Raw genomic sequence first — 23,893 nt, forward strand, 5'->3', positions numbered from 1 at the left:
GGATCCGTGCTGGGACCACTGTTTGTGATATACATAAATGATTTGGAGGAAAGTATAGGTGGTCTGATTAGCAAGTTTGCAGACGACACTAAGATTGGTGGAGTAGCAGATACTGAAGGGGACTGTCAGAGAATACAGCAGAATATAGATAGACTGGAGAGTTGGGCAGAGAAATGGCAGATGGAGTTCAATCAGGGCAAATGCGAGGTGATGCATTTTGGAAGATCCAATTCAAGAGTGAACTATACAGTAAATGGAAAAGTCCTGGGGAAAATTGATGTACAGAGAGATTTGGGTGTTCAGGTCCATTGTTCCCTGAAGGTGGCAACGCAGGTCAATAGAGTGGTCAAGAAGGCATACGGCATGCTTTCCTTCATCGGACGGGGTATTGAGTACAAGAGTTGGCAGGTCATGTTACAGTTGTATAGGACTTTGGTTCGGCCACATTTGGAATACTGCGTGCAGTTCTGGTCGCCACATTACCAAAAGGATGTGGATGCTTTGGAGAGGGTGCAGAGGAGGTTCACCAGGATGTTGCCTGCTTTTGGAGGGCGCTAGCTATGAAGAGAGGTTGAGCAGATTAGGATTATTTTCATTAGAAAGACGGAGGTTGAGGGGGGACCTGATTGAGGTGTACAAAATCATGAGAGGTATAGACAGGGTGGATAGCAAGAAGCTTTTTCCCAGAGTGGGGGATTCAATTACAAGGGGACACGAGTTCAAAGTGAAAGGGGAAAAGTTTAGGGGGGATATGCGTGGAAAGTTCTTTACGCAGAGGGTGGTGGGTGCATGGAACGCATTACCAGCGGAGGTGGTAGACGCAGGCACGATAGCGTCTTTTAAGATGTATCTAGACAGATACATGAATGGGCAGGAAGTAAAGAGATACAGACCCTTAGAAAATAGGCGACAGGTTTAGATAGAGGATTTGGATCGGCGTAGGCTTGGAGGGCCGAAGGGCCTGTTCCTGTGCTGTAATTTTCTTTGTTCTCTCTCCCCCCTGCTCCATCTCTCTCTCTCTCTCTTCCCCCTGCTCCCTCTCTCTCTCTCTCTCTCTCTCTTCCCCCTGCTCCGTCTCTCTCTCTCTCTCTTCCCCCTGCTCCGTCTCTCTCTCTCTCTCTTCCCCCTGCTCCGTCTCTCTCTCGCTCTCTCTCTCTCCCCCCTGCTCCGTCTCTCTCTCTCTCTCTTCCCCCGGCTCCGTCTCTCTCTCTCTCTCTCTCTCTCTCTCTCTCTCTTCCCCCTGCTCCGTCTCTCTCTCTCTCTCCCCCCTGCTCCGTCTCTCTCTCTCTCTCTCTCTCTCTCCCCCCTGCTCCGTCTCTCTCTCTCTCTCTCTCTCTTCCCCCCTGCTCCGTCTCTCTCTCTCTCTCTCTCTTCCCCCTGCTCCGTCTCTCTCTCTCTCTCTTCCCCCTGCTCCGTCTCTCTCTCTCTCTCTCCCCCCTGCTCCGTCTCTCTCTCTCTCTCTCTTCCCCCTGCTCCGTCTCTCTCTCTCTCGCTCTTCCCCCTGCTCCGTCTCTCTCTCTCTCGCTCTTCCCCCTGCTCCGTCTCTCTCTCTCTCGCTCTTCCCCCTGCTCCGTCTCTCTCTCTCTCGCTCTTCCCCCTGCTCCGTCTCTCTCTCTCTCGCTCTTCCCCCTGCTCCGTCTCTCTCTCTCTCTCGCTCTTCCCCCTGCTCCGTCTCTCTCTCTCTCTCTCTCTCTTCCCCCTGCTCCGTCTCTCTCTCTCTCTCTCTTCCCCCTGCTCCGTCTCTCTCTCTCTCTCTTCCCCCTGCTCCGTCTCACTCTCTCTCTCTTCCCCCTGCTCCGTCCGTCTCTCTCTCTCTCTCTCTTCCCCCTGCTCCGTCTCTCTCTCTCTCTCTCTCTCTCTTCCCCCTGCTCCGTCCGTCTCTCTCTCTCTCTCTCTCTTCCCCCTGCTCCGTCTCTCTCTCTCTCTCTCTCTCTCTTCCCCCTGCTCCGTCTCTCTCTCTCTCTCTTCCCCCTGCTCTGTCTCTCTCTCTCTCTCTCTCTTCCCCCTGCTCCGTCTCTCTCTCTCTCTCTCTCTCTCTTCCCCCTGCTCCGTCCGTCTCTCTCTCTCTCTCTCTCTTCCCCCTGCTCCGTCTCTCTCTCTCTCTCTCTCTCTCTTCCCCCTGCTCCGTCTCTCTCTCTCTCTCTTCCCCCTGCTCTGTCTCTCTCTCTCTCTCTCTCTTCCCCCTGCTCCGTCTCTCTCTCTCTCTCCCCCCTGCTCCGTCTCTCTCTCTCTCTCTCTCTCTCTCCCCCCTGCTCTGTCTCTCTCTCTCTCTCTCTCTTCCCCCTGCTCCGTCTCTCTCTCTCTTCCCCCTGCCGCCACCCCCCCCCCAGATTTGATAGATTCCACCAGATTATTAAATAAGTGAGCAAATTGCAGAAGCGTTATTCATAATTCTCTAAAACTCTCTAGATTCAGGAATTGTGCTTTTAGATTGGAAAATTGCAAATGGCGCTCCATTATTTAAGAAGGAAGTGAGGGAGAAACCATGTAACTACACCTGTTGTGGGGAAGATATTGCAAGAATTCGGGCAGTTATGAGCTGATGTGCGAAAGTTAGTGGGATTTGTGATGGGGAGGTTGTGTCCACATAATCTGGTTGAATCTTTTGAGGAAGTCACAAACATTGTGGATTTGGGAGTGTCTTTGGACATTGTCTACATATATACTTCCAGAAGGCATCAGATAAGGTTCCATGCGAGAGGTTATTAGCAAAAATGAAAACACACAAAATTGGAGGTAACTTTATGACGAGAGTTGGTAATTGGTTGGAAGGTAGGAGACAAAGGATAGGGATGAAGTGAATATTCCCTGATTGGCAGAATGTGGCGAGTGAGGTTTCCCAGTGATTTGTACATGTCTGGCAGCGAGGAGGGAGAAACAGTTACTGTTTCAGGTTCAGGTGGGGAAAGGTCACAGACCTGAAATATTAAGTCTGTGTTTCTTGCTCCACAGATGTTGCCAGACCTGCTGAGTATTTCCAGAATGTTCAGTTTTTATACCATACCATACGACAATACGAATTAGGAGCAGAAGTAGGCCATTCAGCCTGTTGAGCCTGCTTTGCCATTTAATAAGATCATGGCTGATCTGTTTTTGTCTCGAATTCCACACTCCCATTTACCCCTGATAATCTTTGATTCCCTTGCCGAACAAGAATTTATCTACCTCCACCTTAAAAATATTCAATGACCCCTCCTCCACCACCTTCTGAGACAGAGAATTCCAAAGTCACACAACTCTCAAGAGAAAAAATTTCTCCTCGTCTCTATCCTAAAAGGGCGATCCTTAATTTTAAAACCGTGCCCCCTAGTTATGAACTCACCCACAAAAGGAAACATCCTTTCCACATTCACCTTGTCAAGACCGTTCAGGATCTTATACTTCAGGATCTCCCCTCACTCTTCTAAACTCCCATGAAAACAAGCCCAGTCTGTCCAACCTTTCTTCATAAGACAACCTGCTCATTCCAGGTATCAATCTAGTAAACCTCCTCTGAACTGCCTCCAACGCATTTACATCCTTCCTTAAATAAGGAGACCAAAACTGCACACCGTATTCGAGATGTGGTCTCACCAATGCCTTGTATAACTGAAGCATAACATCCTTACTTTTATTTTCAATTCCTCTCGTAATAAAGGATAGCATTCTATTAGTTTTCTTTATTACTTTTTGTACCTGCATACTAACCTTTTGTGATTCATGCACTGTAACACCTAGATCCCTCTGCACCTCGGAATTCTGCAGTCATTCCCCGTTTAAGTAATACTCTGCTTTTTTATTCTTCCTGCCAAAGTGAACAACTTTACATTTTCACACATTATACTCCATCTGCCAGATTTTTGCCCACTCACTCAACCTATCTATATCGGTCTGCAACCTGCTTATGTCCTCTTCACAACATACTTTCCTACCTATCTTTGTGTCATCTGCAAATTTAGCTACCATGCCATCGCTCCCCTCATCTAAGTCATTGATATAAATTGTAAAAAGTTGAGGCCCTAGCACAGACCCCTTCTGGACTCCACTTGTCACATCCTGGCAATCAGAAAAGGACCCATTTATGCACACTGTTTTCTGCCAGCCAGCCAGCCAATCTTCTGTCCATGCTAATATGTTGCCCCCTACACCATGAGCTCAGACTTTGCGCAAGAACCTTTTATGTGGCACCTTGTCAAATGCCTTCTGGAAATCCAAGTACAGTACAGTATCCACAGCACATGTAACTCCTTCAAAGAACTCCAATAAATTGGTTAAACATGATTTCCCTTTCACAAAAGCATGCTGACTATTCCGGATTACTTTGAGTATTTCGAAGTGCCCAGCTATAGCCTCCTTAATGATCGATTCTAGCACCACCTCCACGACAGATGTCAAGCTAACTGGCCTATAATTACTTGTTTTCTGCCTCGCCCCCATCCCAGTCTTATGCAATCTTTCCAGAATCTAGCGAATTTTGCAAAATTAACACCAATGCATCTACTACCTCATTAGCCACCTCTTTTAAGACCCTCGGATGAAGCCCATCAGGACCCGGGGACATATCAGCCTGCAGCTCCATCAGTTTGGTCTGTACCACTTCTCTGGTGATTGTAATTTGACCAAGTTTCGATCTTCTTTCCACCTCCCTGATTTACAGCTATTACTGGAATGTTTTTTGTATCCTCTATGGTGAAGACAGAAGCAAAATATTTGTTCATTTCATCTGCCATTTCCTTAATATCTGCCATTGACTCTCCATTCTCACACTCATTTTACTAACTCTCTTCCTTTTTAATTACCTGTAGAAACTCTTGCTACCCATTTTTTACATTTCTAGCTAGCTTCCTCTCATACTCTAATTTCTTTCTCCTGATTAACCTTTTAGTCATTCTCCGCCGTTCTGACCAATCATCTGACCTGCCACTCATCTTTGCACACTTATATGCGTAACTTCTTTAGTTAACCACGGATGGTGGATCCTCCCTTAGAATTTTTCTTTAAATAGGAATATACTTATTCTGAGTATTCTGAAATATCTCCTTAAATGTCTGCCACTCCTCTATTGATCTATCTCCTAGACTAGTAACCCAGTTCGCTTCATCTAGCTCGGCTTTCATGCCCACACAGTTATCCTTACTTAAGTTTAAAATACTAGTCTTAGACGCACTTCCCTCTCTTTCAAACTGGGTGTAAAATTCAAACATATTGTGGTCGCTGCTGCCTAGAGGTGTCTTTACTCTGAGGTCATTAATTAATCCTGTCACGTTGCACAGGACAAAATCTAATATATCCTGCTCTCTGGTTGGTTCCAGAACGCAGTGCTCTAAGAAACTATCTCAAAAGCATTCTATGAACTCCTCATCCAGGCTACTGTTGCCAATCTGATTTTTCCAGTTCATATGTAGATTAAAATCACCCATGATTATTGCCGTCCCTTTATCGCATGCACCCAATATTTCTTCTTGGATACTTCGTCCTATATTGTGGTTATTGTTAGGATGCCTGTAGATCACTCCCACTAGTGACTTCTTTCCCCTACTATTCCTCATCTCCACCAAAATCGATTCTACATCCTGATCTCCTGAACCAAGGTCATCTCTAACTATTGCACCAATGCCATCCTTGATTAACAATGTTATATACCCCTCAATATTTAAGACCCAATCCTTGTCATCCTGCAGCCATGTCTCCATAATGGCTATCAGATCGTATTTATTTACTTCTCTGTGCACTATCAGTTTGTCTACTTTGTTATGAATGCTACGTGCATTCAGATACAGAGCCTTTAGTTTTGCCTTTTTGTTATCTTTGTAACATCTAGTCTTGACTGTTGGTGTGTTCTAAAGTTTTTTTTCTCTCTGTCCCTTCCTGCCATTCTCTGACCTTCATGTCCCATATTACTGTTCTGCTTTCCTGCCTTGACTCTACCCCTTGATTTGCTACATCTACCCAAGCTTGATCCCTCTCCCCCGTATCTGTACTGGGGCATCAGCCTTTCACCACGTGTATATATAAATGACTTGACTGAAGGAATAAAATGTTGTATACTCAAGTTTGCCGATAACACTAAATTAGGTATCACAGCAAGTTGTGTAAATGGGAGTAGGAACATCTAAATGAATGGGCAAAACTATGGCAATCAAGTTAAATGTGGCCCAGTGTGAGGTCATCCACTTTGGAGCTGAGAAAGACAAATCAGAATATGTTGATTGTGAGAGACTAAGTGCTGTGGAAGAGCAAAGGAATTTGGGTGACCATATGCACAGAACACTGAAAGCTAGTGCACAAGAATAAAAAGTTATCAAAAAGACTAATGAAATGGTGGCCTTTATCTCAAGGGGATTGTAATACAAAAGTGAGGAAGTGATGCTTCTGTTATTATAGATCCTTTGTCGGATCCAATCTGGAGTACTGTGTTCAGTTTTTTGCATGGAACCTCAGGAAAGATTCCCTTGAGTTTAGAAGATTAAGGGTTGGGCTAATCAAAGTCTTTAAAATGGTAATGGGTTTGATAAATTAGATGCAGAAAAGCTAACCCCTCTGGTGGGGGGAATCCAGAACAAGGTGGCATAATCTTAAAATTAGAGCTAGACCATTTAGGCATGAAATCAGGAAACAATGTTCCATACTGAGGGTAGTGAAAATCTGGAACTCTTTCCCCCATTAGGCTGTGGATGCTGGGCCAATTGAAATATTCAAAACCTCGATTCATAGTGTTAGGTAAAGATCAACAGTGGGTAAATGGAGTTGAGGTTAAGATTATCCATGATCTGATTGAATGGCAGATCAGGCTTGAGGAGCTGAATGGCCTCCTATTCATGTGTTCTTATAAACATGGCATCTAATGCATGGAAAGCTTTATTCCCTGCATAAATTTCAAACGCAACAAAGTCTGGTCATACTCATCCTACTGTGTAGCAGGTAGGTTTCATGTTTGGTTGAAATTTTTGAGGTACTGGATGTTAATTGTATAGTAATTGAGTATTTAATCATATTCAGGTGGTGGCATTAACTGGGGATTCACTTTGTGCTCCAGGTATAAGGGCAGACTGAAGCTGTAGTTCTTGGGGTTAGGAGATGAACATTTATCATGTGTATTTCCAAATAAAAGCTTATAAAGTGTGTAAAGGTTAGACTCCAGTTCTATCCTTCACTGCCTGGCTTTCTGGAATAGCACCAGAATATAATCTTTCTGGATATTTCCTAAGAATTACTGTTACAGACTATGTTACAATCAAAGGTGTGGTTTAGTGTCAAAGAGTCTGTAAATCTTATTGTTAATAGAATGTATCTTGTTGTACACCAAGGTTCCACCAAGAAAAAAACAATCGGGATACTTTGACCTGGATACTTCATTGCAAAGACTAAAAGGGGTACCTTGCAAAAGGTATTTCTGTGTCTTTTTCTACAGTTTAAAAAACACACAGTGGCATTCTTCAGGATTCAAGTGAAAGTGTTTTGATACAGGATGCATACTAAATTGTTTAAGCAATTCACTGATATACTCTAATGAATTGCATTTGTGTATTGAGTATTGTATTTTAAGTTAAATGCTGATTACATAAATTGGCTATGTTCTGTTTTTAAGCAATTCCATTGTTTTGCTCCATTGACGACTTTCCTTTCCCTAAATTCCCTAAATTAATTTGCAACTTGCAATTTCTCAGTCAAGAGGCTTTGACATAAAGCTTTAAGCAGAATGATATTTTTAGGATGACTTATCCACAGTGTTATATGCTGTAGGTCTAATCTTCTTAAGACTTATTACTGTAACTCATTCGAATTGGAGCACCTTGTTGTCGCTTTTCTCATTATGATATATTTAATCTATTTGTGCCCAAATTAAAATTTCATAATTTTTAGATATAGGATATAGCAAATACTGTGGTATGACCCATGTAACCTACAACTTTCTCTTCTAATAAAATGTCCATGTCATACCTTTCCCTGCTCTATAGGAAACCCTTTGCTATGAAATATTTTATGTAGCTTCCAAACACAGTGTTCTAGAGAAAAATTGGTGTTCTGAGATTTTAATGATTTTATATACTATATATATGTAATGTCTTCATAAAAGTGCTGCTAATAGAGTTGACTGCCATCTGCTGGCAAGTTGGTGGTGCTTTCTTAATTAAAATGCATTTTGTAAATTTCATGTTTACGGTGGCATTTTGTTTCTGACTCAGTACCTTTATGCAAAAAGATGCTTGTCAAAGCTGTTATTGTTGAAATCTGTATTGGTTACCAACATAAATACCTCCAGTGAAAAGTTAGAAGTACAGAAATGGAAAGAACTGAGAGCTGGAGGAGGGGAATCTGAGCAAAATTCTGAATATAGATGGCACATTCTAAACTTAGTGATTTCTGTTGTCATGACTACATGGTTATCGGCAACTTGTGTTTTCAATGAGAGAGGAGGGTGCTGTTGAAACCTACTATTTAGAAATATATTTATCTGTTGGAATAATTAAAGGTTAATGTTTAAATTTTCATGTTTAATTGATTTTGAACTATATCCTAAGTTTGCACAGCTTTTGCATAGTTTAATGCATTGAGAGGAGAATGTTTTGTTTCTTCTATTAGGGTAAAGAGTATTTGCTTTTATGTTATGTTTTCTTTTTCTTTATAGCCAGAGACAGTATTTAAGACCAGAGAATGATGCTGACCAAGGGAAGCAGCTCCTGAGTGTCAGTGCTCCACCAGCAACTAGTCTTAGCCTGCTTGGAAACTTTGAGGTACAAATAAGAAATGCATATCTGTCATGCAGAAATAAATAGGCTAAACAAATCAGTGTTTAGCTTATTTGGAGGAGTTTTTTTGAGTGGAAGTGCTTTTATTTGTTTTTGAGATTCCTGTGAAAAACTTTTACAGCACTTTTTAGATTTATTCATATCTAGAGTTGTAGCACCATTTCTCAGATCTGCTAGCAAGAGAGTTTAGAGTATAGTCCAGTGAATTTTCCATGTTACACATTTGGGTAGGAACACAAATATTTCAAGTTTACTACTTGTTTATTTAGATGTTTGAAAAGATAATCAGCAATGTCATAGCAGGTACTGACAGGTTGTTGTTCAATAGGCATTGTGTTATTCAATGGAGAGTATAGTAGCTTGGGGAAGCAGCTTCAGAGAGCATAATGGAAGATCACTTCTTCCTGTTAGAACCTGAGCTATGCATCACCTATGATTTCAAGAATAATATGGCTATACAATCATTTATGTCCCCAAATCTGTGTTGCAGTCCTAAATAGCCCCAATGTTTTTTTAAATATTTGCTAATATCTTAAAGTAATTAAAATACATTACCCAAAATGGCTATTTTGAATTTGAGTCGTCAGGCCTGTTTCAGCCACTTAGAACATCCTTACACTTCTGATACGCATGAAGCAGGATTTTCTGATTACATTAAGAAGATTGTTAGGAGCTCTGTATTTTAAAGTGACTGATCATATGGAAATAACAACACAAGAAACTTCAACCACCTCTCCTTCTCCACTTCTTGTTTTAAAAGTGACTTGCCATATGGGTCTAAGCAGAGATGTTAATTCTCTCAGTGAAAAAGTGAATCTTCAGAAAATGAAGGAGGTACTTTAAGTGCAACAAATATGAAATTTAATGTACCTTTGGCATGAGTGGCTCAAGAGGCCTTGTTGTATAACTTACAGAAGCTATATATGTACAATATGTTATTTAGATTGATGCAATGAAGAATATCAACAGATTGGAATGTGTTTCTAAATTTTATGCCTAAACGTCTTGGTTTCCAAGCAGTAGCTCATAAATTGCATTCTCAAATCTATATTTTTGAGGGTTAGGATTGGAGGACTTATTTTTCTTATGTTTAAAAAGTGATAATTGCTTGTTTTAACTACAGATTCTATGCGCTGTTTGAGAGATGAGCATTTTGTGTATTATAGTGCCATAGATAGTATAACCGAGGCCTTTTAATTTCTGTTGGGTGTTTGCTGTGCGTTAATGTGGCATCAACACTTCTCACTAACACGATGTAAAATAGAATGTATTTGTGGCGAGCACTGGGATTAAGGTTTGAGAAATTATCCAGGGTTAAGAATGGGATTCAAGAAAATGGAATCAGTAGACATTTACAGCATAGTAGGAGGCCATTGAGCCCAATATGCTTATGTTAGCTGTCTGAAAGAACAGCTCATTTTTTTCATTCCCCTGCCCTTTCCTGATACTCTTGTAAATCTTTTTCAAATATTTCTCCAATTTTAAAAATTATTGATGCTACTGTTTATGGGAGGGCATCCACGTGTAAACACATTCTCCTAAGCTCGCCCTTTGTTCTTTTTGTGAAGGTCCTAAATTCATGTCATCTGGTTACCAACTTATCAACCAATGGAAATAGCTATTCCCTGTTTGTTTTATCAAAACTTCTCATAATTTCAGACACCTCTATTAGACCTCCTCATGGCCGCCTTTGTTCAAATGAGAAAAGCCCAGTAGCTCAAAGTCCCAGTTTCTCTTCTCTGTCCTCATAACTAAAGCTAGTCATCCCAGTAAAGGTAAGTGAACCTCTTCTATACCCTGTCCATGACCTTGATATCCTGCCTAAAGTAAGACATCCAAAATTACTCTCACTGTTCGAGCTGCAGCCTAAACCAAAAAGGAGGCATCAAGCACTCGGATTGAAATGACTGAAATATCTTCCAATTTGTTTGTAACAGTTCAGTTAACTGCATTTCAACAGTAGCATGAGATTTAAAGTTTTAGGCGGAACAATAGCATTGAGAATCATGAAAGAATTCACTTCATAAATTTCGTGTTTTTAGATGTCCAGTAAATCTGGGAATTGTATATTGAGGAAACTTAGTTTATGGAAAAGAAACAATAAAGTCAAGTTGCATAATAAATATGTGCCTTAAATTAGCCACAAGTAGCTTATATTTTCCTTAAATTGCTGACTCACAGCATGCAATCTGTTTATATGTGGTGTTGTGCTGTGTATATTAATATACGTTTTTTTTAAAAAAAAATGTTTTTAGTTCTTTTGCCAATTTTCAGCAAACCCAGCAGTGAAGATGTATGTGGAGACTGCAGAGTGGTGCATATTTTTATGATGTATGTCTGAACCTGCCTGGCTATTGCATTTCCAGTTGAGTGTGGAAGCTACAAGAAGATATGTTCACAGTATATTGCCATTTGCAACAGTGGTTTGCCAAATAATTGCTGTTGATCTTGCAATGCATGAACAACCAGAATAAACAGGAAACTAAGCATGTAGAATCTATTGTCAATTTCATACACAGTAACTTGTTATATTGCTACAATAGATTTTTTTGTGCATTTCCTTAATACTGATCTAAATCACAAAGGATACATGCGTCCAATTTTTAGAAGCCAAGGCTTTTTTGAGGGATGTTTTCTGCATCTAGAAACCAGAGTGCTAAGCTTGCCATTTTTAATTTTAACACTGATGAGTAAAAACACTAATTATTTGTTTTCCTCTTGGGGCATTTGTTCAAGAATATTTGTTAAATGCTAGTCCTTTGCTTTCCTTTCCTTTCCTTTTTGTTAACCTTGCCAGGCAGGACTTGCCTGCAATAATAATCATTTTGTATCTCTACATCCACTTAACTGGTCAGTGATATTCATCCAGCTCCAAAAATTGGGAAATTTAAAAATTAAACGAAGCAGAAAATTTATATAACTTAACATGTCCATTTACATGTTCCAAAAAAGACCGATTTATGGAACCGTGACTTTGGCTGGGATTTTTCCCTCGACGACAGCAGCTGTCCACCGACTGAAAAGTCGATGGTGAACCTGCTTCCGCCTGGCCTGGGGATCTGATCTGCATTTTGCGGTTCCCGGCCTTTAATTGTTCTGAGGCAGGTCTTCCACCCACTTGAGGCAGGAAATTCCGCCTAATGGAGCTGCCAGCCAATTAGAGGGCCAGCAGCTCTTATTCCCAGCAGCGCCACCGGGAGCAGTGACCACTGCTGGAACTGCAACCCAGCCATCAGGAAGATGATGAAGACAAGTTTTTGGTGCCTCGCCGGGGGTGTTCAGTCGGGCCCTGGCAAGGCAAGGATGGTCGATTGGTGGGATGGGATGCGTGCTGGGGGTAGTTGGGGCAGCGGAGGCGGCTCTCCGTCAGCCACTTAAGGGCCTTAACTGGCCTGGGGCGGGTGGGCTGTTTTTTGCCGCCGCTGCCCTGCATAGAGTGGCAGCGGGAGGGGGTCAGGAAGGGGCCCCTGAGCCTCCCATTCCATTTTACGCTCCCCCCACCCGCAACCTTCCCGCTCTTTGGGGGGGTCGTAAAATTCCTGCCCTTGATGCCAAAATGATTCTAAGCCAGAAACCAAGAAAAATAAGAGTAAATTACAGTTGAAGTTTTAAAAATTATGCAAACAGTGGTTAGTTTCTTGATTGGTTGGTTGGTGCTGGCCTTTTTTGCTATTTGTAAATATTTATTCACACAAAACATTGAAATGTTGATTTCTCCAAAGAGTGAAGGGACTTTACAGCTGAGCAGTTTATCAGGGCTTTTAAACAGTTCACTGCTCATCCATTTAAAGTGCTCAGAGGCAAATAATTCTCAGTTGATTAAAGTGCTGGTAAGGCAGTGCAGTAAACTTGAAACTGTGGTTGAGACAGATGCTTGGTCTTCTGTAAGTCCTGTTCTCCAGGGTGTTTCTCTCCTACCAGACAGTTTCTGAATTTGTTAATAGAACAATTGTAGCAAAATCCTTGTTAAACAGATACTGCACCATTTTTGAATTTAGCTGCACCATTGTTAACTTAGCTCAGGTCTGCAGGTGAGCAAATTACTACTCTGTTGTTTTAATTTCCCCCAATGGACACCTGCTACATTTTCTCAATGCTAATTAACAAGGCCTCAACAAACAATAGCAGGTTTTTTTTCCAAAAAATATTTTTACTAGCTTCATTTTTTTTGGGTCAGGAAAAAGGGAGCAGAACATCAAAGGAAAAACTGGTGGCTTTAGCTAATCTCCTAGTCCCTGTGCAATATTGGTTCTTGTGTCCTACATAAAAAAACATTTAACAGCAACAGGAAACGGTCTTGTGTTTAGTCCATTATCAGAATGTACCTCAGTTCCAAATGAAACACTAAAAGCTATATTTATCCTGAGATATTGAAAAGTTGCCATGGACAGGTTCTGGTTTTACTGGAGTAGAATTTTGAATATATTAAAATTAAAGTCTTTCATAAATCCTTTTGAGATTTTAGCCCAAGCAGAAGGTTATTACATTAAAAAATTGAGGGAGAAGGTCAAAATACATTAAATGTATAATGTATAATTTTTTTTAGGACCAGGTAACATTATTTAGCTATAAAATAATAGAGATGAGGGAGTTAGATGGCTGCAAATAAATTGAACCGTTCTGATAATACCATAAACTGGAAATGCAGCTTAAACATTTTGTGACTATACATAGAACTTCAAGTTTAGACTACAGCTTTTAGCCTTCTACACAGCAGCTGTTATTTCATAGAATTATGTATAGAAACATAAGAAAATGGAAAACAATGTTTGGTGGATCACTAAGTGATGGTTAACCATTTGTTACAATAGAATTTTGTTAAATACTGGTAAATGTAATGTTTGCATGGTTAATGAAAGAACTTGATCAGATAGTTTGAGCAATTAATTGAGATGTATTATGATTAAAATCAAAATAAAATTATGTCATTTGATCCAAGCTGCCTACTAACTCTAACCTTAAAATATTTTACTGTTCTCAGGAGTCCATCCTGAATTTCCGCTTGGAACCTTTAGGAGCAGTTGATGGTTTCACAGCTGAGGTGGGAGCAAGTGGAACATTCTGTCCCAGTCACATGACTCTTCCAGTTGAAGTGTCATTCTACAGTGTCTCTGACGATAATGCACCATCACCCTACATGGTATGTGTTATTACACATTCCTGTAGTTAAAGACTTGTGATCAAGGTCATGGTGTAGCAGTAATTGGTTAGGACCCATATCTCTCAGACTGGTAAATCACTCATTTATTCATTTGCTAATTTTTGCTCTTTATGGGTATGTTCAAATTGATTCTTCATCAGTAAACAAGTTGTTTGATTTTTTTTGTCAACTGAAACTTTTTGTTTGAAGCAATCTGTTCTGAATTGAGGATTACTTGTTCGTAGGGTGTGATTAATTTGGAAACCTTGGGAAAACGAGGCTATCGAGTACCTCCATCAGGAACAATACAAGTGGTAAGTTAGATTAGTGTTCTATCTATATTTCTGATGACCCTTCAGCCCTACTGAGTATTTGATACACAGACTGTGTTAACATGAAGAACCACCTTAAGCAGTAATATCTGCAATATTCCTAAATTTCTAGGCTCACTAAGGTCTCTCTTCTTGTGGATGAAATGACAGCTGTATTGGTTGTCAAGTTTTTCATCAATTTCAACGAATAAACTGACAGTATTGCTTGAAATATGATGAAATTGCTGGAATCTTTAGCTAGGAAATGCTCGGTAAACTTGTTATTTTTGTTCATTACTTAAAAATGAAGTGACCCCCTCCAACCCCCACCCCCGCAGTTGTGCAGTAGGTTACTGTTAGAAAATAAAGCATTTGCAATGCTTAACCACATCACTTACTTATAGGTGTCCATAAGGAGTGATCCACAGCTGTGTTATAGCCGTACATAAGGAGTGATTCACAGCTGTGTGAATACTGGCACACTATACCAGAACAACATTTTTGCAAGTCTGTTAAAGAAGGAACTTGTTAATTTAATTAGTGCCTAATCATGACCGCAGAGAATCCCAAAGTGCAGTGCATTACTTTTGAAATGCAGGTAACAGTTAACATAGGCAGATATAGAAACCAGTTTGCATACAAGAAATGAAATAAAATCAGTGACCAGGTAATCTGTTTTCAGTGCTGGTTGAGGGAGCAATGCTGACCAGGACAATGGGAGATCTCCATGCTGCTCTTTGCATTGCTCTGTGGGATCTTAGGCAGCCCTCTGAATTATTAGAATGCAGTTCTCATTAAATTAAACAATTAAACAAGCGCATGGGAAAGACTTCCTCTGCTATGTCCAGACTAGCCAAGAGAGTGTGGGAAAATGGCGCACTGACACAGAACACAAAAGTCCAAGTGTATCAAGCCTGTGTCCTCAGTACCTTGCACTACGGCAGCGAGGCCTGGACAACATACGTCAGCCAAGAGCGACGTCTCAATTCATTCCATCTTTGCTGCCTCCAGAGAATCCTTGGCATCAGGTGGCAGGACCGTATCTCCAACACACAAGTCCTCGAGGCGGCCAACATCCCCAGCATATGCACCCTACTAAGCCAGCGGTGCCTGAGATGGCTTGGCCATGTGAGCCGCATGGAAGATGGCAGGATCCCCAAGGACACATTGTACAGCGAGCTCGTCACTGGTACCAGACCCACCGGCTGTCCATGTCTCCGCTTTAAAGACGTCTGCAAACGCGACATGAAGTCCTGTGACATTGATCACAAGTCGTGGGAGTCAGTTGCCAGCGATCGCCAGAGCTGGCGGGCAACCATAAAGGCGGGGCTAAAGCGTGGCGAGTCAAAGAGAGTTAGCAGTTGGCAGGAAAAAAGACAGAAGTGCAAGGAGAGAGTCAACTGTGTAACAGCCCGACGACCAATTTTATCTGCAGCACCTGTGGAAGAGTCTGTCACTCTAGAATTGGCCTTTATAGCCACTCCAGGCGCTGCTTCACAAACCACTGACCACCTCCAGGCACTTACCCATTGTCTCTTGAGACAAGGAGGCCAAAGAAGAAGTTGTTCTCATTTAGTTTGTTGCAACATAATTTTTTTTCAGTAGACATATGGTAGCTGTAAAATGGAACTGCAGGGGAGGCTAACCCCATGCATTCCAGGAACTGAACCAACATGGAAACTCACTATTCCCTTTAAAGTAGGTTCAAAACACAAAGGCCCCCCATAGTGGTATGCATATATGATGCTGGAAAACTTTACCACTTATATTACATAAGTTAGCTTAAAAATATTATCTCACAATTTTAAAAAAAAGTAACACTTGTTTTAAGAGCAATACAGTCTAATTATTGCAATCCATTGTGCTTCATGTAATCCTTCATTCCAATCCTAAAGAGAGCTAGTTAACTCATGCTCACGTGGAGCTGTTGTTGCATTGTAAATTAGAGGTTTTACAGTATGACCAGTATATACTCCTATATCTTAGTATTCTTTTGTTCTTTGAGAATAAGTTCATTTTGTGTGACAGGGCAACATGATAATTCTGCACACTGGAGGATTAGCACAAGACTCTCACAATGGTGAGATGCAAGTGTGATTTTTCTCCCAGTTTGCTGCGATTTGCCAATTAGATTAGATTAGAGATACAGCACTGAAGCAGGCCCTTCGGCCCACCGAGTCTGTGCCGACCATCAACCACCCATTTATGCTAATCCTACACTAATCCCATATTCCTACCAAACATAAAAACAAGAAATGCTGGAATCACTCAGCAGGTCTGGCAGCATCTGTGGAAAGAGAAGCAGAGTTAACGTTTCGGGTCAGTGACCCTTCATCGGAACTGACAAATATTAGAAAAGTCACAGGTTATAAGCAAGTGAGGTGGGGGTGGGGCAAGAGATAACAAAGGAGGTCTAGATTGGACCAGGCCACATAGCTGACCAAAAGGTCACGGAGCAAAGGCAAACAATATGTTAATGGTGTGTTGAATGACAAAGCATTAGTACAGATTAGGTGTAAATACACTGAATATTGAACAGCAGCAAGTGCAAACCTGAAAAAAAACAGTGGGTAAGCAAACTGAACAAACAAAGATGAAATGAAATAAATGCAAAAAAAAATTGTAAAAAATGTAAAAAAGAATGTTTAAAAAAAAAAAGGAAGAAAAAATAACTAAAAATGAAAGTAAAATGGGGGGCTGTCATGCTCTGAAATTATTGAACTCAATGTTCAGTCCAGCATCCGCAGTATTTTGCTTTTATTCCTACCAAACATCCCCACCTGTCCCTATATTTCCCTACCACCTACCTATACTAGTGACAATTTATAATGGCCAATTTACCTACCAACCTGCAAGTCTTTTGGCTTGTGGGAGGAAACCGGAGCACCCGGAGAAAACCCACGCAGACACAGGGAGAACTTGCAAACTCCACACAGGCAGTACCCGGAATCGAACCCGGGTCCCTGGAGCTGTGAGGCTGCGGTGCCTCCTTGAGAGGAGGCAATAAATGCAGGGAAGCCCTCTCCATCACGTCTCTAGAGATCCTGGAAAAATCAGGACAGTTATCACCATGCTATTCTTTCATATTTTGTACTTAACCAGCTTAAAGTGCCATTGGCAAAGAGGAAGATACTTCTCTCATGCCTGCTCAACTTTAGTTGATACATGGCCTCAGGTGAACAGAAATCATGCATGTAGAAGAATTTTTAAACGTTATGTCGTTGTACTGCCTTTAGTGATCCGTATTATAATAAATGGATCATTGTGCAGTGTGGGCATTATGCCTTGATTTCTAAATGTGCCGCTACATTTTATGCACATTAATTCTGCTTTTGATTACATTTGTTCATGACCCATACAATCTTTTGTCACTTTGTGACATACATTATGCAACCCTTCTATCTGTTTTTATAGCTGATAAATGTAAATTATCTTTCAGACCTTATTCAACCCAAACAAGACTGTGGTTAAAATGTTTGTAGTGATTTATGACTTGAGAGATATGCCAGCCAATCACCAGACATTCCTACGACAGAGGACATTTTCTGTTCCTGTGAAACGCGAAACTGTTGGACATGCCAATAAAGAAAATGTTATCCAGACTGAAGAAAGGATACTTCGCTACCTCATACACTTGAGGTAACCATAAAAATGGAATGTTTTTACAGTATATAGCAATCTGTGTTAGCAGTGATAAGTAAGATATTTCTAGCAGTCTCTGCTTGAACAGATGTGCATTATTCATAATTATCTTTGTTTTCACACAAAACAACATATTTTAACTAGTTTGTAGCAGCCAAAGAATTTAAAACATGTTGAATTTAAAATCAGCTTATTTGCCATGAAATAAACTAATACAATCCTGTTTTTTGTAATTGCTTTGTAGCATTGACTGATAGCATTAGAAATGAACATGACACCTGGGTTGTGCCTTTGTTCCTTTTAGCCTGGCACTTGCTTAAAACAGGAGAACAACATAGTATCTCCTTAGTCTGGGACAGAACTGAGATGGTATTTTTTAAGTGAACTCCATGGTTGTACAATCAGCACCAAATGAATGCTGTTCAGTACCAAAAAAAAGCCAAATGCAATTGCCAATTGGAGATGGTCACTAGCAAATTGTGGTTCAGGATTTATGATGAAGTTGGTCTCTTGTGCATAGTGTAATATATGCATTACATATACATATTGCATGATATATTCTACCTGTAATATTGTATTAACAGGAGTGTATAAAAGTGTCACGTTGGGAAGGGGGAAAGATTATTATAGTTTTTCATTTCTTTTAACATTAAGTCTGCATCAAGCATTTCAAGGTCTACTTAAATCACAGATCAGTTATAATACAGGTTCCTCCTACACTGACATGACATAACCTCTCTAAGGCGTAGCCTGAAGTAAAGCTGGTGATACTACATCTACATGAATATTGTCAGTTAGTTTCATAAATTATGAACTGCTATGCTGCGACTGAGATCTAAGAACTGGAGTGAGACTGGCCACACAAAAAGGGAAATGTTCAATTTGTGCCTGAGTTTCAATTCAGTCGTTGATTTCACAAAATAATTTTGCTGTTCTGCCGTCAGTTGATTTATCACTTTTTAACTAAATGTGTCTTTGTTCTGCTTTGTATGTGTGCTAGATTTTTTTTTGAGATACAGCGCTGAAACGGGCCCTTTGGCCCACCGAGTCTGTGCCGACCATCAACCACCCATTTATACTAATCCTACATTAATCCCATATTCCCTACCACATTCCTACAATTCTCTTACCACCTACCTACACTAGGGGCAATTTACAATGGCCAATTTACCTAACAACCTGCAAGTCTTCGGCTGTGGGAGGAAACCGGAGCACACGGCGGAAACCCACGCGGTCACAGGGAGAACTTGCAAACTCTGCACAGGCAGTATAACCTGGGTTGCTGGAGCTGTGAGGCTGCGGTGCTAACCACAGCGCCACTGTGCCGCCCATTTGCCTGGTTATAAGATCTCAAATATATTTCATAATCAGTATCATTCTGTTCTTGGGATTAATTCTTCAGTTGGTTTGATACTGATATAACATTTTGGTTAGGAACATGAACGAATTTTTGTTTATAAATGGGATTGGTTTTGTATGGCTGCAACAAAATATGACCAAATTACTGATTTTGTGATGTTAACTTCTAAAAGCTTCAAATAGACCATTTTTTAAAACCACAATTTGTGCTCAATGACAGAAAATAAAAATAGATTGAACGAGAAGTTACTTAAAACCTTTCCCCCGCCCCTCACTCTTTTTTTAGTGCAATCTGTCTGACAATCTTGTTGCTCCGTGTATTGTAGGAAAACATTTTCAATCATGCCTTTGTTCTCAATGCAAGGCATCTACTATCTGATATTCTACTGGAATTTGCACTTTTCCATCTAAACCTTAAAAGGTTCTGGAAAGGTGGTTGCTACATCCAGCACCATTACATTTCCCTCAGTACAACAGTTGGTCTCCCAAGATAAAACTGAACTTGGGATGACAAAAAAATGTACTGAAATGATAGCTATAGATATAAAACTGGAAATCCAGTGATGCATCCACAGTTCATCAGTTGTTCAGCTGCAGAGGGACCATACCTGCATAAAATAGCAGTGTTCATGACCTTGCTGAGTAGCAATACACTATCAATGTTGTAAATAATTAGGGCAGCCCTGACTTAAATTTGGTGGCGTGAAGAAGCGAGGGAAGACAAATATTTTGGGATGAATACATCTGGCATAATGCCATATGCATATTTCAGTCAGATGCTACTACAGCAACATTCTGCAATTTGCTTTCTACCTATACTAAATGGCCATTTGCTTAGCCATAGAGTTCAGCTGTTGAAAAACGGGCTAAAGACAAAAGCACTTCTGAAGTCAAAAAAGAAACAATTCCTCAAAACAAGAAACAAAATGGAAAACACGTGATTCTTTCTAAACTGTGTATCATGTGGATTTTTTTATTAGTCTTTTGCAGCCCTTCCATCTGAGCAGCTTCAGTACCATTCAGAGATTGAGTTTTAGTAGAGAAAGGCTTACATAATTCTCGAGACTTAATACAAGCCCATAAGGGAATCAATTTACTGCTATCACTAATGATACGATTATACTCTGCTTTAACCTGAGTTTAGTCCCAGGGGTTTTATCAAACTATTGGCAGTGGTTGCATCGAATCATCACAGAACAATTCCACATTCACTTGAACTTAATGACTTATTGGTGGGGGCCAGGACCACAGAAAAGTGCAAGGATTGTGGAAGGAGAAATTGGTACACAGGACTATCAATCCACCGGCGAATTTTTAAATATAAAATAAAGACTTGGATTTATATAGTGCCTTTTACAATCTCTTGACATCCCAAAGCCCTTTACAGGTAATTAAGTAGTTCTTGAAGTGTAGTCACAGTTGAAATGTAGGAAACGCAGCAGGCAATTTATGGACAGCAAGGTGCCACAAACAAGAACGAAATAATGATCAGGTAACCTGCATTAAACCTACATTAATTTTGGTTGAGGGATAAATATTGGCCAGGACATTGAAAAGGTACGGAATTGATTTTAAAAACTTAAAATAAGTCCATTAAAAAGGAAATTAGTAATTTCAAGATGTCCTGGACAATAAATAAATATTAAAATTAAAGTAAAATTGTAAAAGACCTACGACTATAAAAACAATAATAATGAAACACCTAAAGGAGAAGGTTGGAAAATGAGAGGTTAAAAGCCAGATACATAAAGCTAACACCAGGTATGAAGAAAAATTTCCAAAAACACAAAAAGGCATAGTATTTTACAATTGTATCAATTAAAAAAAAATTTAAAAACGTGTGACCCCAGTGAGGAAAGAATCATTAATTTGTAGATGATCAAAAAATAGCAAGTTATTTGATTAGCAAAGATCAATGCAAAGTACTTAAGCGATGGCTGTCCAAGTGGTTGAATTATAGTATAATGGATAAAAGGACAACTTTAGAAAAATTAAGTTAGGCTAAAGGAAGACTAAGTTCCAGGGCCTGATTGAATATATCCTAGGATCATGAGGGAGATTAGAAAGGAAATTGCTAAGGCCCTAGAGATAGTATTTCATGACTGTCTTGAATGTTGATGTGTGACAGAGTACTGGAGGGTGTCCAGCATAGTGCAGCGCTAATCCAGGTAATTGCAGGCCTTCATGTGTGCTTACTATTTGTGTGAAAATTTTAAGGACTGTTTAAGATGATAAAGAGAAGACAGTTAGAAGTAGCCAGCATCAGTTTTCCCTCAAATTTTTCTTTGCTGTGCATGGCCTGCTTGTTGGATTGTGTGGTCCCTTTATGATTGTTGCGTGGCTGTGCATGTGCACATCTTAAAGGGAAGGTTTGTTGTGTGCAGTCTGTTTGTTCCCTGAGCGGTATGTTCTGAATTGTTGCATGCCACACACCCGCGCAGCTAAGAGGGAATATTGGTCAACATGGATTTCAGAAAGGGCATTTGTACTTGACAAACTTTGTAGAATGCTTTGAGGTGGTACCAGGTATGGTAGATGCAGGAAATGCAGTGGATGTAGCATGAACTAACTCTAGGAATATCGTTAGAAATGCACCACCCAACAACTTATTTTGTTCAGTTGAAACAGGCGCAATGTGTGTACATGTTCTTTCTGTCTGCAAAGGACAGGGCCCTGTGTTTTAATATATGTAGCTTCCAGTACGTGCAAATGCGCCACTGTGAACCCTACTGACGATCTTAAATTGGTTGTCAGTGTAATTCTTAGCACACTGCAGATTATTTACCAGATGTCCAATTGCGGAGTAAGTGACAACCATTCACTGGTTCATTCTCCAGGGCAAAGCCTCTACCAATCAGGGTTCACTTGCCAACCAATCAGCACTTTCTTCACATGCAGCATAAGTTGCTGTTTTCCCTTACATTGATTATTCTTGCGTATTGTCCTGATGAGTGCAAGATGAAAGGCTTCAACATGTCTCTATTTTCAGCAATTCTCAAAAACATCTAAATAACTGTTCTTTGTAGAATTGTAGACCTGGTCCCACCAGAACTCTGCTTTTGGGAGCCATACAGAAAATTATGTTATAAAGGGCAAATTTTTATCTGTTTTCTAGCAGTTGGGCAGACAAATCAGCTATTTACTCTATTTGTAGTAATGTAGGATCATATGAATGAATAATGAGACTATTTTATTTTCTCTAGGTTCCAGAGTTCAAAATCTGGAAAGATCTACCTCCATAGAGATGTCAGACTCCTTTTTTCTCGAAAGTCGATGGAAGTTGACAGTGGTGCTGCATATGAATTAAAATCCTACACAGAGATTCCAACAAACCCTCATTTTTCAGCACGATGTTAGCAACCTTTTGTATTCTTTAGGACATTTTTTTTCTGTTTTCTGGAGAATGGGACATGTTCAGCTAATTAATGGAAATAAATAATGCACAATACATGATTGTGAGAATTTATTGGTACTAGTCTTTTAGAGCCCCAGCACCTATTAGACAGTGGACCAGTCTTGTGTAAGTGTTTTGAATAAACTCCCTTTTACTTAAAACGAGCAGTAGACTGGAATGAAAACCATGATATCCTAATATTATCTGTACTGTTACAATGGAAGTCACAAACCACTTTATTGGATGTGTTGCAATAGTAAAAACCAGAAGTAGTTTAGTGTTTAAACATTTTATTTTATTTTGTCTTTTTATTTAATATTTAAATTAATGTTTCACTTATTGCACAGGTAATTTTTTGTCCTGTTTAGTGTTATGTAGCATAAAGTTATGTAAAATCATACCCTGTATTTTTTGACATGAATAATACACAAATATACAAAATATAAGTAAACCTCTGTGTCTGTCTGTCTGTCCTTGATTGTATGTGCATAACAATTTATATTTATATAGCACCTTTAATGTAATAAAACATCGCATGGGGCTTCACTGGACCATTAAAAAAACAAAATATGACGCTGAGCCACACTCAGATGACCTAAAGTTTGGTCAAGGTTTTAAGGAGTGGCTTAAAGGAGGAAAGCAAGATAGAGAGGCAGAGAGGTGTAGCAAAGGCATTCCAGAGCTGAGGGCCTAAACAACTGAAGGCACGGCCAGTAATGGCGGAGCGATTAAAATCAGGGATTCTTAAGAGGCCAGAATTAGGAACCCAGATATTTTAGAGGGTTGGGGGCTGGAGCAGATTACAGAGATAGAGAGGGGCGAGGTTGAAAACGTGGATGAGAATTTTGAAATCAAGACGTTGCTTGACTGGGAGCCGATGTTGGTCAGTGAGCACACGAGTGATTGGTGAACGGGACTTGGTGCAGGCAGCAGAGTTTTGGATGACCTCAAGTTTATGGAGGGTGGAATGTGGGAGACCAGTCAGGAGTGCATTGGAATAGTCAAATCTAAAGGGAACAAAGGCATGAATGAGGGTTTCAGCAGCAGATGTGCTGAGACAGGGGGGGCAAAGTCAGGCTATGTGATGGAGGTGGAAATAGGCGGTCTTGGTGATGGTGTGAATATGAAGTTTGAAGCTCATCTCGGAGTAAAACGTGATACCAAGATTGCGAACAGACTGGTTTAATCTCAGGCTGTTGCCGGGGAAAGGGATGGTATCAGTAGCTAAGGAACTGAGTTTGGAACAGGAAACATAGGAGCATTAGGTTTTCATTGATGTGAAAGATTCCACTCTTCTCATGCTATCCCAGAATCTTGC

At 40.4% G+C, this 23,893-nt stretch overlaps 1 protein-coding gene across 5 annotated transcripts in view; it reads left to right on the forward strand.

Annotated features, from left to right (window-relative positions):
* The window catches only part of atosa (atos homolog A), a 100,719-nt gene extending 77,693 nt beyond the window's left edge, over window positions 1–23,026 (forward strand). For 3 of the 5 annotated variants that reach the window (XM_068017970.1, XM_068017972.1, XM_068017974.1), the window contains 6 exons: window positions 7,287–7,366; window positions 8,609–8,714; window positions 13,711–13,869; window positions 14,115–14,183; window positions 17,620–17,819; window positions 22,385–23,026. In XM_068017970.1, coding sequence (XP_067874071.1) covers window positions 7,287–7,366; window positions 8,609–8,714; window positions 13,711–13,869; window positions 14,115–14,183; window positions 17,620–17,819; window positions 22,385–22,538 — 768 coding nt within the window. In that variant the 3' untranslated portion in view covers window positions 22,539–23,026. Of the gene's footprint in view, window positions 1–7,286; window positions 7,367–8,608; window positions 8,715–10,388; window positions 10,505–13,710; window positions 13,870–14,114; window positions 14,184–17,619; window positions 17,820–22,384 lie in introns of those variants that run through there. The other 2 variants (XM_068017973.1, XR_010969721.1) reach the window with 2 other exon arrangements.
* The last annotated feature ends 867 nt before the right edge of the window (window positions 23,027–23,893 follow it).

Source organism: Heterodontus francisci, chromosome 38 (assembly GCF_036365525.1).
Source record: "Heterodontus francisci isolate sHetFra1 chromosome 38, sHetFra1.hap1, whole genome shotgun sequence".
NCBI classification, from domain to species: domain Eukaryota; kingdom Metazoa; phylum Chordata; class Chondrichthyes; order Heterodontiformes; family Heterodontidae; genus Heterodontus; species Heterodontus francisci.